Source organism: Dromiciops gliroides, chromosome 5, assembly GCF_019393635.1.
Source record: "Dromiciops gliroides isolate mDroGli1 chromosome 5, mDroGli1.pri, whole genome shotgun sequence".
NCBI classification, from domain to species: Eukaryota; Metazoa; Chordata; class Mammalia; order Microbiotheria; family Microbiotheriidae; genus Dromiciops; species Dromiciops gliroides.
In genome coordinates this window covers 126,743,133-126,763,711 of record NC_057865.1, presented here as the reverse complement: position 1 = coordinate 126,763,711, position 20,579 = coordinate 126,743,133, and the positions used below count along the sequence as shown (strand labels likewise).

The following is a 20,579-nucleotide window of genomic DNA, read 5'->3' as shown; positions in this document are numbered from 1 at the left end:
GATCATAACAGTCAAAGGTCAAAGGCCAAAGATAAAATTAGTAAAAATATTCTATGGGTAGTCATTTCTAGCTCAAAAGGGGGCAGCTGGGTGACGAACTGGATAAAACACCAGCCCTGGAGTCAGGAGTACCTGAGTTCAAATCCGGCCTCAGACACTTGACACTTACTAGCTGTGTGACCCTGGGCAAGTCACTTAACCCTCATTTCCCCACAAATAATAATAATAATAATAATAATAATAACAATAATAATTGGGGAAAAGAGGAGAAGGACAGTAATTACAAATGAAATACTCTTATTATAAAAATGATTATTCTGTGAGGCGGAAGTATGGCAAAATGAATAGAAGGCCTACTACAGAATTAAGAAGACATTGGTTCAAGGTCTACCTCTATTGATCTCTTACCACCCAAGGGAACTATCTAGTAGATAAAGTTTCAAATATGAAAAGGTAGAGGGAGTTTCCACACTAGGCATTAAAAATCAGGGCCACAGTGGGGCAAGGGTTGAGGGGGAAGGAGATGTCTTCCATAAAAAAAGAAAAAGATAAATAGTCAATCAGTAAATATTTTAATTTCATTCACTCTGCTTCTGATAGTGAAAATAGAAAAAAACAGAATAAAAAAAATTTCAAAATTTGCTAATGAATCATCTTATTCATCCTCTAATGCTATAGATGGATACAATTATCTAAAGCATCTGCATAAATAAGACCAATTTTGCAGGGCGTTAATGGAATATATTTGTGTATATACAAGGCATTTCATATTGTGTGCATGGAAAATATTGAATAAATTGATAAATAAATGAGTCAGAAACAAATTTTAAATTAAAACAAAAATTTCAGGGGCAGCTAGGTGGCACAGTGGATAGAGCACCGGCCCTGGAGTCAGGAGTACCTGAGTTCAAATCCGGCCTCAGACACTTGACACTTACTAGCTGTGTGACCCTGGGCAAGTCACTTAACCCCGATTGCCTCACTAAAAATAAATAAATAAACAAACAAACAAATAAATAAATAAATAGAAAATTTCGTTAGGAGAAAGGAATTTTTTTTTAAAAACTTCAACTTTTATCCCCTCAGGACAGTGGATTGTGCCATGCCTTAGCTGTTCAGACAATAGAACCTGCGACTGGAGAGAAATAACGTGGCAACCTCATAACTGCCAGTACGGTGTCCTGTCAAAGACTCAACTACAACACTGTCTGGGAGGAAGAAAGGTAGGTATCAGTCCCAATAGGAGAAAGCCATTGATTTGTGATATCTACAACACAAACACATAAACTAACAAATATTCACTTTCATAAGAAAGCACTTTGGCCAACTTTAAAACACTAGAAAAATGTGAATTACCACCCACATTATGGCACCAAAAGCCACACCACTGTATTTGTTCTTATGTGTACGGCTTTGCTTTTCAATGTGTGCCAATAAAACAGACTGAGTATGTATGTGTTATCATGAGAGATCCTTAAAAATCCCTGACCCATTTTTTCAATGATTTGGAATTTAAGCTTTTATTGCCAGACACAGGCTGATATTGAAACTGCACCCCACCCCCCAACTGTTCTCTTTCCACACTGCCATTTCAGCATGAAATCAACTGTGGGAGCTTGTCACGTTGACTAGCAGTTGGCAGCATGGAGCAACTGAGTTTATCAACTGCAGCTACAGTAGACACTGCTCTTGAAACTGACATGTGTAGTTCAGCACAAGAAACCACATGGTCTCATTTCTCCTATTATATACTGAATGCATGGCACTGCTCTTACATACTAACCTTGCTGATCTTCTTTCACATTCCTGGGCAGGTCTCGCATGGACCTCACTAGGCTGAATTTTCCTTTAATGAGGCTTCTAAGCTGATTTCTTGGAAATGCACTCTTCTTGATAGGCATGCTTTGACTGGGTAGCATTTGACAGACATCTCTAATTAGTGAATCGGGCACACAGACTGAGATGCATATTAACCTAAAGTAAGTAATACATCCTTCTCCACACTTGCAGTTTTTGTTTTTTTTAATGAGATGAACATGGTCTTTTCAGTTGTTTGTACGATCTCTTTTACTTAGAAAGTTGGAAACATATATCTAACACCCAAACCCCTTTTGATACACGAAGAGAAAAGATATTGGAACTACAAACCTGTCTTCATCACTGAGAGCAAATAGTTTAAGAAAAGATAAGTAGAAAGTTATTTCTGGCCCACCGTCACTATAGCATTTTCTATAGGACACAAAATAAAGACCTTATATTTCAACCAATAGACCAAAACATACAATGGCCTCATTCTTGCTGATGGTAGAGGCAAGAGTAGCAGCTATTTGCTGTTATCCATAATGGTCCACACAGACAACACAACCCCAGAATTCTATAAAAGTAGCAGTGGGAATGAACATTGGACATAGCCCTGGTCAATGTGAGCAGAACCAAAAGAACAGCAGATACAACAGCAATATTGTTTGAAGAGTAACTGAGAACAACTAAGCTATTCTGAGTATTATAAATATTCAAATCAACTACAAAGGACCTGTGAAGAAAATGCCATCTACCTGCAGAGAAAGAACTGATAAATAGAAGTATGCATAGTATGGTTTTACATATGTGTGTGATGTGTATATGCATGTGTATTATATGTACACATATTTTATACATATATACATATGTGTGTGTGTCAAACAGTAGCCTTCTCTAGTGCAGGGTAGGGTTGGAGGGGGACAGTTCAGAAATTAAAATGTAATAAAAAATAAATTTAATTCTTAAAATTTATAGAAAGAAAAAGAAATGGCCATGGTTACCACATTTGGGATTTTCCCAAAATTTCACCAAAAATTTAAGAAAGACCTTGGGTTACAGCATTATCAAGCAAATTCCATGTGAACAACATATTTGAGAGCAATTAGATTTGGCATTCAGACCACCAATGTCCTGTGTGATTGTGGGCACATCACTTCAAAAATTGATGAGGCTCAACTTATGTATCTATAAAATGAGAAAAAATAACATCTGTCTTCACATAATACTTCGTGTATGTTGTAAGGAAAAATGCAATAGAGCATAGTCAGTTTTATAATTTGACTTTTTACTTTTTGCAATTTAAATGGTTAAATAGCCCTTGAACTATACTCTTTTCATTCTATGTCTTTTCTCCTGACTTTTGGAGAATCTATCACTTATTAGAAGAGGGAGAGAGAGAAAAAGAGAGAGAGAGAGAGAGAGAGAGAGAGAGAGAAGAAAGGCAAGATTTTTTTTTCCACTTGGTTGTTATGAAGATCAAATGAGATACTATATATAAAACATTTTATAAACCTTAAAGCACTATATAAATGCTAGCTGTTTTTTTTTAATGTATAAGGTATTTTATTTTTTCCGTTACATGTAAAGATAGTTCTCAACTTTTGTTTATACAAGCTTTACAATTTCAGATTTTTCTCCCTCCCTCCCCTCCCTCCCCCCCCTCCCCTAGACAGCAGGTAATCTGATATAGGTTATATCTATATATCTCTATACATATACATATAGATATAGATATATACACACACACATATATATATACACATAATAACATTAATCCTATTTCTGCATTAATCCTGTTACAAGAGAAAAAATCAGAGCAGTGATGCAAAACCTCAAAATAGAAAAAAAAAAACATCACCCAAAACAAAAGAAATAATATGGTTCAATCAGCATCTATCATCTATACTCCACAGTTCTTTCTTTCTTTTTTTTTCTTGGATTTGGAGATCCTCTTCTATCATGAGTTCCCTGGAACTCTTCTGTACCATTGCATTGGTCTAGCTGTTGTTTTTACTTGTTAGCAGCCCTGGCATGAGACAGTCTCATTTCTGTCAAAAATGAGGTGAATGACTTTGAATAGTTAAGCCAGTTAACTTCTCTGGACCTCAGTTTCTTCATTTGCAAAATGAAGAGATTAGACAAAAGGACTAGGTATTAGCAAACTATGACTACATTGAAGGTGGCAAGACAGATTCGGCCTACAAGTCAAAATTTGCTGACCCCTGATGAAAGCTTATTTCTGTCTCTAATATTATGAGTCTACTATTCATAGACTGTAGTTCTTGACTAAAATTAGTCTTTGGGGATTATTTTATAAGGTTGGTTCATAGATTTTATAAACTGGTCATTTGGTGTGCTGAGAAAGAATTAGCTTTTTTGGTACCTGGAGTGCAGAAAAACTTATAGAAATTCAGTATATGATCATCCAAAATATATGTTAATATTGCCTACCATGTCTTTCCTTCACAAGTAGTATGTGAACTTAAACTGAGCAGAAATTTGAGGAAGTAGTTTTTTGGGTTTTTTTCCCTCTTTTTTTTTTTAATGTATGAGGTATTTTATTTTTTCCATTACATGTAAAGATAGTTCTCAACTTTTGTTTATACATGCTTTACAATTTCAGATTTTTCTCCCTCCCACCCCTCCCTCCCCCCTCCCCTAGACAGCGGGTAATCTGATATAGGTTATATCTATATATCTCTATACATATACATATATATATATATATATACACACACACACATATATATACACATAATAACATTAATCCTATTTCTGCATTAATCCTGTTACAAGAGAAAGAATCAGAGCAGTGATGCAAAACCTCAAAATAGAAAGAAAAAAAAAACCAACAGCACCCAAAACAAAAGAAATAATATGGTTCAATCAGCATCTATACTCCACAGTTCTTTCTTTCTTTTTTTTTCTTGGATTTGGAGATCCTCTTCTATCATGAGTTCCCTGGAACTCTTCTGTATCATTGCATTGGTGAGAAGAATATAGTCCATCACAGTATGTTGATGATACTGTGTACAATGTTCTTCTGGTTCTGCTCATCTCACTCATCATCAGCTCACGTAAGACCCTCCAGGTTTCTCTGAACTCTTCCTGCTCATCATTTCTTACAGCACAATAGTATTCCATTGTATTCATATACCACAACTTGTCCAGCCATTCCCCAATTGATGGGCACCCCCTCAACTGAGGAAGTAGTTTTTTAGACATGATTAGAGTGATGGGTAGAGAAGAAGCTAGAATAACTTTCTCTTTGACTTTCTTCTCCAAAACGAGAGTCCTTTTCATTTAAAATGGGAGAAATGGGGCAGCTAGGTGGTACAGTGGATAAAGCACCAGCCTTGGAGTCAGGAGGACCTGAGTACAAATCCAGTCTCAGAAACTTGACACTTACTAGCTGTGTGACCTTGGGCAAGTCATTTGACCCTCATTGCCCCACCCCAAAAAAAAGGACAACAACCCTAAAATTGGGAGAAATATAAAAGATATGATAGTATGGTAGCAGGCTGTGGTTGGAGAAGTTATGAAAATCATAGCAGTGATTATTCTTTAAGGGATGTGAAATTTCCTAACTTCAGAAACTAAACTTGTCACTCCAAAAATATTCATAGAATTCTAGCTCTAAAACTGGAAGGAACCTGAGATGTGTCATCTACAAATGAGGAAACAGGACCAGGTAGGTCCTTACTTTACCAAGAGAGGGTCTCATCTCAGCTAAGGGGAAATTCCCCAAAGTCTCTAGGGAGGCACTTGAAAATCAGGGACATAGTGAAGTACCCACTCCCCTCTACATTCTCCTGCTTTGTAATCTTTTCTCTATTTTCATTGGTCTCTCCTTGAAAAGAGTCTGGAACCACATGTATCTCTCTTGAAGAAGAAATAAAGAATATCTTTCCAAATCTCTTGAACCACTTTTAACTCTCATGTGATCATGCAAGGTTGTCTCTCTACCAGCCCCAAAATATTACTAACCAGAAGAACACAAAACACTGAAAGCTTAAAGCCTGGGTTACATAAACAAAGTAAATATAAGGAAGTTTCAAGGGGGTGGGGGTCAAGAAAGGTTTCATGTAGAAAACAGTGCTAGGTTGCATAATGGATAAAGTACCAGGCCTGGAGTCAGGAATTTGTGAGTTCAAATCTGGCCTCAGATACTTACTTGCTAGGTGACCCTGAGCAAGTCACTTAACCTTGTTTGCCTCAGTTCCCTCATTTTTAAAATGAGCTAGAGAAGGAAATGGCAAACCACACCAGTATCTCTTGCCAAGAAAACTCCCAATGGGGTCATGAAGAGTTAGACATGACTGAAACAATTAAACAACAACAAAAACAACAGAATGTGGTGCTTGAGCTAATCTTTGAAGGAAGCAAGTATCCCAAAAGGTAGAAGTAGAGAGAGTACAATGGGAAAGCCTGTGCAAAAGCAGAGGGATGGCATGTAAGAGGGACAGCAAACCAGCTAGTTTGGCTGCCCCTTAGTGTGAATGAAAGGAAATTGTTGTTTGTCCTTCATTCTCAAAGAGAACCATGGCATCAGGAGGTGATGTCATGACTTGTGGTGAATTGGATTTAAGTGAGGAAGGACTGTGCTAAGTGACCAGCCTCTCTCTCTCCTTCAGAGCCATCTGGGTCCAGTGGCAAGATATACATCAGGATGACTGGAGATGGCTCTGGATACAGTGGGAGACTGGCTTTTTTAAGCTAAGGTCTTTCTCAGGTCTCATTTTGCCTGAGGCAATACTCATTCAGTGATTCAGGCTAGGTAAGATGTGAGGCAAAAAATGGCCTCCTTTACCTAGTCAAAACAAATAAAAGAATGAATGAGTGAATGAAGAAAAAAGGAAAGAGAGAGAGAGGGAGAGAGAGAGTCTGGTAGGTGAAAGGTTTTTTGGCCAAAACTGAAGCAATTGCTATTTACCCTCACTCTGAGCCATTAAGAAGCCAAATAATGGCCAATGAGGCTTGGACTGGAACCTATTGTTGGCCAATCTATTAGAGTCAGAGTAATTTGGGGTTGAGGCATGATCCTTAAAAAAATCTAGCCCCTAAACCCCCAGACATCTTGTGTGTAAGGAGGAAAGTAATGAGAATATAACATATATTAGGAAGTTTCACCTTGTTCCAAGTAGTTGATATGATTATGAGTAGAATCATAGGGAAGTAGGTTGGTTGCCCAGACTTTCCAGTAGTAGTGGTAATTTTGATTTGATTACTGTTCTCTGAGCAAGCAGTAGAGTGGTGTAGGGGATAGAAAGGTAACTTTAAAACCAGTAAGCCCTGTATTTAAATCACACCTCTGACACATACTATGTGACCTTGGAAAAGTCACAACTTTTAAGTGCTCTACACAACCCTCTAAGGCTTGGTAGAGTTTCCTCATTCACTACAGCTTTCATTGGTATAGAGGTTCAGTCTCAGTCTCTGTGTGCCAAATGTAAAAAATGGAGAAAGACTTGGAGGAAAGGGAGGTAGTAACTGGGGCAGAGCAGGTAGTAAGATGTCCACATTAGCTAGGCCCTGGTACCCTGGTTAGATGGCAGGAGAGGATGAAACATTGGTCTTGTCTTCTGAAATCAGCTGGATATAGATAGGAGTCTGAAGTGAGACTTGAGTGCCTCTGCCACATATGAGTATGACAGATGAAAATATAGATTACTATATGGGTAAATGAAATAGTTGTTCAATCCAGCTACTCTACTCCAGTGTGAGTCACAAAAATTTAAGTCCTCATGGGCTGAGTAGTTAGGGTTTTTAGAGGTCCTGGCCTGAAGGGTTGCTGTTCCTGGTACAGGCACACCCTGGAGATGTTGCAGGTTTATTTCCAGATCATCACCATAAAGCAAATATCACAATAAAGCAAGTCACATGGATTTTTTGGTTTCCCAGTGAATGTAAAAGTTATCTTCATACTATACTGTAGTCTATTAAGTGTGCAATAGTATTAAGTCTAAAAACAAACAAGAAAGACTTGAGTTTAAATTATTTTGTTGCTAAAAATGCTAACCATCATCTAACTGTTCAGTTGTAATCTTTTTTGCTGGTGGAAGGTTTTGCCTCAATTCTGATGGGTGCTGACTGATCAAGGTGGTGGTTGCTGAAGGCTGAGATGGCTGTGTCAGTTTCTTAAAATAAGACAACAATGAAGTTTGCTACATAATTGACTCTTCCTTTCACAAAAGATTCCTCTGTAGTATGTGATGGCATTTGATAGCATTTTACCCACAGTAGGATTTCTTTCAAAATTGGAGCCAATCCTCTCAGTTCTTGCTGCTGCTTTATCAACTAAGGTTCTGTAATATTCTGCAATATTTTGGTGTATCGGGGAATAGGGAGGCCTGAGGAGAGGGGAGAAAGTGGGGGAATGGCCAGTCGGCAGAGCCATCAGAACACACACAGCATTAAGTTCACCGTCTTATAAGGGTATGGTTCATGAAGCTCCAAAACAATTAGAACAGTAACATCAAAGATCGATCATCACAGATCACTGTAAATGATATAATAATGAAAAAGTTTGAAATATTGGGAAAATTACCAAAATGTGACACAAAGACATGATGGAAGTGCATGCTCTTAGAAAAATGACACCAATAGACTTGATCCATGACAAACCTTCCATTTCTTTTTTAAAATGCAATTTCTGCAAAGCATAATAAAACAAGATCTGCCTATCTAGAGATATTGGCAGTTGCAGGGCAGGTGGCAAGATGTTCACTTTGGCTGGTATTGCATGCTAGTATGTAGCAAGGGCTATAAGAACCTCTGCCCTATTTGATGAGCCTCTCCAAATGACTTCCAGAGCTTACCTTTGTCTGAATGAGACCTCCCATGGAATGCCCTCTGGGCCCTAGCTGGGATGCAATGAATGATTGTCAATTGAGGGTCAGGGGAATGGAGAAATCTCTGACCATATTTGACACAGCTCCAGTCACTGGAGAATACCTAGCAGTTCACTGTGTCTTTTTAGCTGAGGACTGGAATATACATCTAATTGTCTCGGAGGTACCCTTTCCTAACAAGAGTTCATGCCTTGTAATTTCATCAAATGGATTAGAAGATTCATAAAACTGAACAAGGGTTCTCCTGCTCACTCCTGCCACATGTGAGTGTGGGTGATGAATCGATTGATGATGGTGTATGTGAATAAAATGGCCATTCCTATAAAATAAATAAAAATCCTGCATAAACTGGATTTATGATAGACTCTTGAAATCACCAAGTACTAGAAATATTCACATGTTAAGTACTATACATGTTAATTAGTCTGCCTGAAGTAAGAAAAACAAGAGAGATGTGCACTTTATCCATATGCCAAGAAAATTCAATAAAATAAATGATACTGAAAAAGCTGAATATTACATATGGACATGTGGTGGCTAGACCACTATATGAGATCCTGTAACGATTGGAATGACGCCACCTGCTAGATACTTACTGTAGAAGAGTTCTGCCCATGAAGGGAAGGTCTTTGAGGGCAAGACCAGGAGTCAGGAAGTGACGCGGGCTAGTGGGAGGAGGAAGGAAGAGACTGGCGCTCAGTCTCGCGCTCTTTCCTGGGGACGCTGGTGGAGAAGGGAGCTAGAAATGTGCTCTCCCTTTAATAGATAGGAATCTAGGCCTTTCTCTCTCTTTACCAAATTCTTATTCTCCTTAATAAATGCTTAAAAGTCTAACTCTTGCTAAAGCTTATAATTTATTGGCGACCACTCATTAGATATTTTAGACAGACTAGCTAGAATTTTAGCCATTAACAATCCCAAGACGTCTGAGTTCTTATTTTGATTACCTCCTTTATTTGACATGAGATCTGGCCAAGTTTAACCTCAATTACTAAATACCCTGATCTTCAAAACATAAATAAAAACTGGTCCTGCTTATCTCTAAGGAATGTTGTGAAAAGTGTTGCTGTTCAGTCATTTCAATCATGTCCAACTCTTCGTGGCCCCATTTGGGGTTTTATTGGCAAAGATACTAGAGTGGTTTGCCATTTCTTTCTCCAGTTCATTATATAGATAAGGAAACTGAGACAAAGAGGGTTAAGTTATTTGCCCAAGGTCACGCTGCTAGTAAGTATCTGAGGCCAGATTTGAACTCAGGAAGGTGAATCTTCCTGACTGTAGGCCCAGCACTCTATCCATTATACGACCTAGATGACCTGTTGTAAGAATTAATTGTACATGGGGGCAGCTAGGTGGCACAATGGATAAAGCACTGGCCCTAGATTCAGGAGGACCTGAGTTCAAATCCAGCCTCAGATACTTGACACTAGCTGTGTGATCCTGGGCAAGTCACTTAATCCCAATTGCCTCACAAAAAATAAAATAAAATAAAATAAAATAAAATTTCTTGTTGACCAAGGACTCTCTTCCTTCATAAATACCTTGAAACTCTTTTCTCTTATGGCCAATGTTTCCTGAATTCAATGGAAATGAGAGTCACAGTGAACCAAACATGCCCCCCCCCATAGGAATTACCTTCTAATTCTAATAAACATAAAAATTCTAATTTAACAACAAACTAGCAGACAAATAAAGCATTAATATTTTATTTTTTAAATATCTTACTATACAACATACTTTTATTAGAGTTTTCTCTTTAACCATAAGTTCTTTGTGAACAGAGTTTGTACTCTGAGGAATACTCAGCCAGCCATGTGCCAAGGACACATAAATGTTTTGTTGATGGTGATGGTTTCATCATTATGGAATGGTGACGCTACTTTGTTTGTGTCTAAGTTCTACCTAGAGCTTTCAGTAAAGTGATTGGTCTGGTTCATCTTTGCAGCATAAAGACCAGTTATACCCATAGCTGTATAGGAAAACCAGATTAGTAAGTTTAACTAAGATTATAGTCAGAATCATTCTCAAAAATGGTTCCACAGCCATACATGTAGATACAAACTATATATGGGGAAAACACTTAAATATAAATGTTTAATGTTTTCTTTGAAAGTGTCTTAAATGGAACATCTGATTCATGATCCCCTTAAGAAATAGGGAAAAGTTGAGTCAGTGACAATGAAACCATGACAAAATCAGTATCCTCCTAACAATTAGATCTCACCAAAAGATCTCCCTCAAGAAAAAATAAATTCTCTGGTGCAATTCCTGCTCAAGTACCTTTTTTTCTACTGGAGGTTTTCATTCTACTGCTGATTCTATGAAAACTGCCACAAATAGAACAAATATGTTAGGCTAGAAAAGGCAGTCATTCATTTACTTTTTTTTTTTGTGAGGCAATTGGGGTTAAGTGACTTGCCCTCAGGTCCTCCTGACTCCAGGGCTGGTGCTCTATCCACTGCACCACCTAGCTGCCTCCATTATTCACTTCTAAATTGTAGTCTAAATCAAAGCATAAGCTATGAGTTTTTTTAAACGTTTCTCTTTCTCTGCCAAGAGAAAATCCTCTTCCAAGAATATGCTATGGTGTGATGTAGTGCAATATACTGTAGGATAAGGAGACAGCTAGATAGTTCAGTAGATGGAATACTGGGCCTAGAGTGAGGATCATCTAAGTTCAAATGTGGCCACTGACACTAACTGTGTGACCCTGGGCAAGTCACTTAACCTGTTTGCCTTAGCTGGCTGGAGAGGGAAATGGGAAACAACTCCAGCATCTTTGTCAAGAAAATTCCCATGGATAGTATGATTCATGGGGTCACAAAGAGTCAAACAAAGCTGAACAACCATAAGGTAGGATAGGGCAGAGCAGACCAATGTATATATCAATGAAATCACAGGTCCATTGGCCATCCTCATCACACTTTTCTCTAAGGAGTTTAAAGATATGAGAGAGGGGAAGGCAGTTTTCTTTTTCTTAAAACTCTCATTAACTATAAGCTAAGAAAACATTCTCCAACCTTGTTGGAAAGTTGTTACAAATTCTTTTCTTTAAACTTGGTTTAAATTGGTTCTTTCTAAATGAATTTCCTTTTCATTCTTCATTCCCTTTTTTCATGTTTTTGTTTTGTTTTGTTTTTTACTACTGTATTTTTAGTGAATGTGAAATTTGTTTGATCTTTGCCTTGGGATTTTTAGGACCACCTGTGGTGAAAAAATTTGATACAAATTAGTTGACTTTTGGAAAAAGATACTAATTCCCTAGAGCACTTATAAGGACCATATTTCCATGTTATGGTGTGTTAGCATGGCTAATCAGTCATAGGACTATATTTCAAGCATCATGAACAGGAAACTGACCTGTGATGGAAAGATCGAGGGAAATTCCTGGTTGGAGGATTTTCAGTTAGTCTTTTTCAAATACCCTTTGTGTCACCTCATTTAAACTTTACTAAGCAAAGGTGATGTATTATATTTAAAGGGTTTTTTTTAATATAGAAACTCAAACATGTGAAAATTAATTCTATCAATACAGGAGTCAGTGATAAATATTTGGAGAACTTTATTCTCTGATACATCTGTTTGTATAGAATCCCCAAGGCTAGCTGACTAATGAGTTCTGAGTGAGATTATTTATGAGAAGTTATCAAATATAACAGTGTTACACAGTATGAGACACTGCAAGGGAAGTAGTTTAGAAACACGGTAACCTATCTTACCATTGGAAACACTTGTGAGCCTGACATAAGTGATTTTTCAACAAACGTTTATTTTGTTTGTCAGTTGAAAATACAGCTCAAAGTTTAGACCTGTAGTAAAATATCGAGGAGAAGAGTGCAATTAAGAACAGGAAATATGAAAAGGCAATATTTGTTGAAGGACTTACAACTCAGCTGTTAAAACAGGAACTGTAACTTAAATTTTCTAACTAATCCAGGTGAAACTGTGTCTTAGACTTAAAGATGTTTAAATTTTTGAAGTGTGGTTAATTTATAATATTCTCTGGCTACTAAGGGAGTTCTTTGATTACATAAGTCATTATTGCCTGTCAATTCTAATATTTGAATGTTATTCAGGTCCTTTTTTGTTTTGGTTTTGCATTAACCTTTTACTATAAAAGAGTGAGTTATACATGGTTATGACTTTATTTTAAAATATGTATGCATATACATGCATATTATGTATAAACATATACATGTGTATATATGTCTATTTATATGTATATATTGTATTATGTATATACATGTAGTATATTTATGTTTAAATTTATAGGCAGCATGGAGTACTAGATAAAGTGTTGCCATTGAAGACCAGAAGACCTGACTTCGAGTTTGGGCTCTAAAAGACATTGATCACATGACCACTAATATAATTAATCTCATTATTTTCAAGCAATTCTCAAATACTAGAAGTCAAGATGAATTGATTAGCTGCATCGGTGTAGGAAATTTCTCCACCAGTAGCTTCCTAAAATCAGAGGTCAGAACCCCTCCCAATTCCTCTCCCCAAAATAAAGTCAGCAGGGCCTAGTGAAAACAAAACTGTGTTTGGAGTCAGGAGAGACCTAAGAGGAAATCCTTATTCTGACACTTACTAAATGTGTAATCATAGTTAAGTTACTTAATTTCTCTAAGCCTGTTTCCTCTTCTGTAAAATGGAGATAAAAATATTTATATCACTCACCTCACAGGGCTGTAATAATAAAAGTGGTTTGTAAACCTTTACATCATATCAACACATATATCAGCTAAATGTGCAGCCAGATTGGAGAGGCAGTGAGGTACAAAAATAGGTTTGTTCCAAGCAACAGAAAGAACTGAACACAATTAGTGTTGTATGTTTCTTTTCTTTCAGCAAATTTCATATAAAGAGAAGAGGAAAGACTTGGGTGGACACTATTCAGTTCTTCCTTTTTTTTTTTTTTGTCTCAAAGCATTAGTTAAGCTCTTGAATTAATCTAATTAAAATGTATAATTGGGAAATGTATCTTGCATATAGTAAGTATTGTATTAAAAGTACTGGGGCAAAAAAACAAAAAACAAAAACAAACAAAAAACAAACAAACAAAAAAAGGGGGCAGCTAGATGGTGCAGTGGATAGAGCACTGGCCCTGGATTCAGGAGTACCTGAGTTCAAATCCAGCCTCAGACATTTAACACTTACTAGCTGTGTGACCCTGGGCAAGTCACTTAACCCCAATTGCCTTACTAAAAAAAAAACAACAACAAACAAACAAAAGTACTGGGGCAGCTAGGTGGCACAGTAGATAAAGTGCCAGCCCTGGATTCAGGAAGACCTGAGTTCAAATCCAACCTCAGACACTTGATACTTACTAGCTGTGTGACCCTGAGCAAGTCACTTAACCCTTTATGCCCTGCCAAAAAAAGAAAAAAAAAGAATAAGTACTCTGCTGCATTATGTAATGATTGGAATGATGCCATCTGCTGGAGACTTACTGTAGGAAAGCTCCAACATGAGGAGAGGGCCTCTGAGGGCAGGACCATGAGGCTTTCTCTGGCATCAGGAAGTGACATTGGCTTGTGGGAGGAAGAAGGGGGAGCCTGGTGCTCTGACTCTCTCTCTTTCCTGAGGACTCCAGTGGAGAAGGGAGCTACAAATGTGCTCTTCCTTTAATAGATAGAGGAATCTAGGCCTTTCTCTCTCTCTTTACAAAATTCTTATTCTCCTTAATAAATGCTTAAAAGTCTAATTCTTGCTAAAGCTTATAATTTATTGGCAACTACTCATTAGATATTTTAGACAGTATAGCTAGAATTTTAGCCCTTACAATTATGTTAACAACTACAACAGCTAACCTCCTATAAAGGAAACATTTATTTCTCATCAGACTTCTATCATGCTTTTCTCTCTCTCTCTCTCTCTCTCTCTGTTTTTCTTTAGCTCTCTTCAGAATTCTTGTTGGATTTCTGTCCAATCTGCATTCTTCTTTGAGGCTTTGCATGTAGATTTTTTTTGAGCCATTGTTGTCTTCTGAGTTTCTGTCTTGATCTTTCCTGTTGTCATAGTAGCTTTTTATGGTCAGGTTCTTTTTGTCATTTGCTCATTTTTTTCATCCTATTTCTTCACTTTGGACTTTATGTTAAATTTGGGATGGACTCCCTCTGGGGTGCAGGGGGATGACTGGTCTAAACATGAGGCTTCTATGACCTTCTGTTGCTTTCACTGCTAGGTCTGAGGGACTGTAAGTTTCTTGTGCTTCCAAAGTGATAAGATTCAATTTCATTGAATTCCTAATCTGTGAGCTGGTCCTTACACAGGTAGGATCCAACTACAATCATTCCTCTGTCCAGGAACTGTGACCTAGAAATAGGTAATGGGTGATAGCTATCAAATGAAATTCAATCTTGCACCAAATTCTAGCACAGGGGTGCTCTGGAATCTCTTTCTGGCCTGGTATTTAGTCCCCTTGCTATCCCTGGGTACTGGGTACTCCCAATGTCACTATCCTACTCTTGCTGCTGCCACCTTCAAGGCCCACAGCTGAAATTTCCTCTCTATCTTCCTCTGCTGCCCTGGACTGGAGACATGACTTGCTGTGACTTTTTATTGTTGTTGTTTTTTTTTCCATTCAGAATTTGTTTAGGCTCTTTTCTTTAAGGTTATTATAGAGGACTGTGTTGGGAGATCTCAGAAAGAAGATTCAACCATTTTGTCTCAGCCCCAAAATTATCCGTTTCAAAAAGAGACACTTGGGAGCAGCTAGGTGGCGCAGTGGATAAAGCACCAGCCCTGGATTCAGGACTCCCTGAGTTCAAATCCGGCCTCAGACACTTGACACTTAACTAGCTGTGTGACCCTGGGCACGTCACTTAACCCTCATTGCCCTGCAAAAAAAAAAACAACAACAAAAATCAAACAAACAAAAAAGAGACACGGGATAATAAAATTATAGCAGTAGACTCAGAATCACACCATTACCACTACCTAATTTCTTATTTTCCCAGTGAGAACTATTTCTGTCTAATAAATAGGCATAACCTTGTATAATAGACCATTAATTTATTAACATAATAGCCCATAGCCTAACTGAACCATTTCTGATATCCCTTCCTTTACCTTTTCCCATGGAGAGTGTTTTCTAGGGAAGTACTTATAAGTATATAGACCTGCAGTGTTGATGGGTTTTCTTACAAGTAATAGCAAGGAGGCCAGTGCCATATTTTATCAGACAAGAAAAGAAAAAGATCTTTAGCAAGATCACTTTAGTAGTTAAGTAGAGGAAGGACTGGAGCCATGTTGTGAAGAGATTCTGCTCTTATTGAGATTTTACAACAAAGAGTATAGTAGAAATACAACCTTAGGGAAGAAAAAAAGGTATTGTATCATGTTATTTTTCTCAAGAAAAGTGTTTCACAAATGCAATATTATTCAATATAAACATTTTATTACCTTAAAGAACTAAAAATTAACATCATACAGAAGGTAATGGAAAAGTTTGTTGTATATATGATCAGGCTGCAACATGTAGCCAATAAGGAACCCCAAAGAAGGACACATGTACAGAAATTTATCAAAGAATTATATAACAGAAAGAGAAAATGAGCTGATCTCACAGAATGGGGGAATGATAACAAGCATATGACCAGAGTGCTCCTGTGATGTTTAAAATCTTAATTGTGGTCACCAAAAATTAAAAGGCTTCAGTACCAGTCTTTGGGCATTAAACATTTATTAGAGCATACAGATATTTACAAAGAGTTCAGAAGGTTATGAAAAAGAAGTCCTACCTAGCCTAGAGTTCCAGCTTGGTTGGGTTCTTCCTGAAGTCCTCCTCCACGAGCCTGCTTTAATCAGGAACACCCTTTTCCAGCCTGTTTTAATCAGCAATCCTCCTCAAGCTGTTTGTAGAAGCTTTTTTATACATCTGGAACAGAGGCGGTCCTTACACCCTGCTTCAAGGTGATTGGTTGGCGTCATCCAAATCCATTGTCTTTGAAGGTGTTCTCAAGTTAAGCTCACAGTCTTGTTTCTGAGAACAATACCTTCTTAAGGGATAGCCAGGTGTGATTACAATCCAATTAACTTGAAGTAGGCTTAATCAGCAGTCAATTACTCTCACTTGATTTAATCAGTCTTGATTAATCTCCAGGTGGGTCTTTGAGTATCTGCTAAATCCCATTATTTCATCACAATTCCCATATAAAGTTGGAATAAAATGAAGAAGACCTCTAGAATAGTGGTTGGGCCTCCTGTACTGAACTCTTCATAGGACATGGGTGAGAATTGTACATGACAGGCAGGAACTGATGGGTTGTAATTTGTATCTTTGGAAGGAACTCTTGAATTAATGAGATCACAAATCCATTTGAGTTATTTCATTCTTATCTTTTTTCATTGGAGCTCAGCTAGAAATGGTCCTGGGACAAGAGGCCATACTTCTTTTATACTTACTGATTGATTTATTGGTAATATGGGGATTTGTCATCCATCAGTCCATGAAAAATAGCTTCTGCATCCTTCTAGCCACCAGGACATGTTGTGATCCATATATTAAGTGCTAAATGTTCACTGCCTACTGTTATGTATTGCATAATTTCTAACATTTTCTTGTATAATCTACTTTGATGACTAGGTCTTATCTCCTTAAGAATAACCCTTCTGTAATTTCTAGTGGTCCAGAATTGCCATAATAAACTTTTGTTTCAAAAAAAAATCTTCAAGATATAGCCATTTGTTTGTTGCTTTTTGTTGTTGGGTTTTTTGTTTGTTTGTTTGTTTGGGTTTTTTTTTTTAGTGAGGCAATTGGGGTTAAGTGACTTGCCCAGGGTCACACAGCTAGTAAGTGTTAAGTGTCTGAGGTACTCCTGACTCCAGGGCCGGTGCTCTATCCACCGCACCACCTAGTTGCCCCTGTTGTTGTTAATACATTGTTGACTGAGTTCATATGGATATTATCTTCTCTCTCTTTTTTTTTTTTTTTAGTGAGGCAATTGGGGTTAAGTGACTTGCCAAGGGTCACACAGCTAGTACGTGTCAAGTGTCTGAGGCTGGATTTGAACTCAGGTACTCCTGACTCCAGGGCTGGTGTTCTATCCACTGCACCACCTAGCTGCCCTGGATATTATCAATTGAAAGCCTTTCGAGTCTATTCTTGGATCATAATTATTCCATTGGCTTTAGTCAGAAGAATACTACTTTTGGTTACATTTGATAAGCGCAATGATGCTTGTTCTCAAAGCCATTTATCTAGGTTTTTAAACTACTATATGTGATCTGAGAATGTTTATCAATTTGTTTTGCAAGGAAGTGTTAATATTTCTAAAGGTGCCTTGGGATTGTGGGCTCTGTGGGTTTTGTGGGGATATTTATTGAATCTTTTATGAACAATTTCACAGTTGTAACAGTGTGCAGTGACTGGTAATTGCATGGGTGTTAGTTGTTTTAAAGCATGTTCTTTCCATTTAACTTTGATTTTAGGATGCCTCTAGGTATGTCAATATATTTGGCCATAGCCATCTCTTTGATTTCTTTATGTACAATGTGTCTTGCCAGGAAGATACTGAGGTATTTGTAGACTTTGCCTTCTTCTATTGGTTCAATATAACTCCCAGATTAAAGTTCAGTTCTTCAGTTATTGTCTTTCCTTGGCGTACCTTAAAAATTTTGCACTTGTTGAGTCCAAAGGACTTTTTATATCATTGGAGAAAGATTCTACAAGATGAAGGAGCTGATTAATGCATTGTCTTCAGTTGAACCGTATAGCTTGATGGCATCCATATACATCAAATGAGTTAATATGAAGTTTTGGTTTGACTTCCTCTTTAACTTGGAAACCAACCAGCATCTTTTTAAGAGATGATAATGGATCTAAGGCTAAGCAGAACTATAGTGGGTTTTAACTGTCTCCCTGAAAAGAGAATGCTAGCTTTTATATATTCTTTATAACATTGTGTTGGTGAGGTATTCTAAATAGAAAATAGTATTCTATATAGACATAAAATATTCCAGATTTCTAGCTATTAGACCTATTTTATAAATTTACAGTATACAAATGAAAAACAAAGACTGTGATAATCAACAATATACATATAATAATATAGAACAAAGATTTTGTGATCATCAATAATATATACAATATACAACAGTATAAATGTTAGATCATTTTCAATATTCGGTAATTATTGAAACTATACTAAATTATTCTTTATACCCTTGGAACTTTTGGGTGCACCTCTTTTGGTCTTCAGCCTATATTTTATTTTTGTATGTATTTATAGACGTTTTCGTGGTAAAAGATTTGAGTTCTTTTCATACACTGGATAAACACATAAATTTGGCCTATATTGGCTTTTGTTATATGTGATGCCTTATGGTAAGAAAGATAGAATTCGGCTTATATCTTACTATCAAGTATTTTTTCTGGAGTTTGCCTTAAATGGTTTCCAGTGTTCTGAACCTGAATATTCAGGTTCTTCAGCGTTTCCTCCTTAGATTCTGATAACTCCTTAATTTTATCTTTCATTTTGTCTAATCTAGACTTTGGGATGAATTTTTGTTTTATTTGTGGGGCAGGGGGTGGGGTGGGGAGGGTTGTCTTCCATTGGGTGATAATATGCAATTGTATGGTTTGGAGCTGGAAGTACTATTGACAAAAAGCAATATGAATCCCTTGCCTATAACTAAGATCCATTTCTAGTTTTGCCATGACATAGTACTTGTGGATAATGAAAATATCCATGTCTTAATTTCCTTACATTTGTTTTCCTGATTTGCCCTCTTTAACAGTGTCACCTGCACTGAAGCATTTATAGTAGGTGGGATAGGGTATTAGTATTTCCTATTTGTCTCCATTATATCTGGCCTTGTTGCGATAACAGAACACAAAGTACCACTCATTCTATTGTCCTCCATGTCAAAGTTATTCATCATGATGATTTGAGTAGGGTCAGCCTGCAACCCTATGCCATCTATTTCTTAGATATATGGGACCAGTTTCACCACATTGGCCAGGATCTACTCAATCAATGCTATGACCAGGGTTTAATTGGCAAGTGTTCCTAAATTTCTGAAAAGTCTTCATAACTGCTATAGTAGGGGGCAGCTAGGTGGCACAGTGGATAAAGAACCAGGCCTGGATTCAGGAGGACCTGAGGTCAAATCTGGCCTCAGATACTTGACACTTACTAGCTGTGTGACCCTGGGCAAGTTACTTAACCCTCATTACCCTGCAAAACAAAACAAAAAACAAAAACCACTATAATAGTCTCAGCATCCCCATTGTACATTATTTTTGGTGGGATTGTCTTACTTTATTATTGCGTCCCTCTCCTTCCTCACATAGATAACATGTTTAAGATAATAGTGTTGTTGTTGTTGCTATCCTTCATCAAAAATCCTTTTCTACTGCTTCATTGTGGCAAAGAGAAGGACTATAGTACAAACTGAAATGCAAGATGGAAAAGGTCCTAGCAAACTGAAAAGTCTTCAGGTACAGACTCAATAATGAACTATGGGAACATTGGCCAAGAACCAGTATGACCAAGTTTGGAAAAGCTTATCACCAATGAAACTTATGCTATGGCAGTAAAAGCATGGACTTTAGACACAAAACCTGGGTTTGGATTCTGGTATTGAATTCTGCTATTTAGTCTATAAAAGTCTGATCAAGTCACTAAACCTCTCTAGTCCTCAGTTCCCTCATTTGTAAAATGAGAGCATTTAATTAGGTGATGTCTACACTTCAGCCTCTTTCAAGTCTATGATGGAACACATAGTATGCTATATTAAGCTACTACAAATGGGAAAATGAGGTGGGGGGGGAAGTAGATACAAATACAATTAAATACTAAATTTTAATTATAATCTTTAAAATACTAAGTTTTTAGCACTTCTCTTCTGAGGTATTCAGAAGCTTGCACAAGAGAAATATGAGCATACCTGTTTAAAGTAATAATTTTCACTTCTAAC

General features: G+C 37.2%; 1 protein-coding gene across 1 annotated transcript in view; it reads left to right on the top strand.

The window, feature by feature from the left end:
* Nucleotides 1-20,579, top strand: part of CPED1 (cadherin like and PC-esterase domain containing 1) — a 442,403-nt gene that overhangs the window by 389,452 nt on the left and 32,372 nt on the right. Inside the window, exon 20 of the mRNA XM_043967578.1 lies at nt 1,087-1,223. Within this exon, the coding sequence (XP_043823513.1) occupies nt 1,087-1,223 (137 nt within the window). The remainder of the gene's footprint in view (nt 1-1,086; nt 1,224-20,579) is intronic.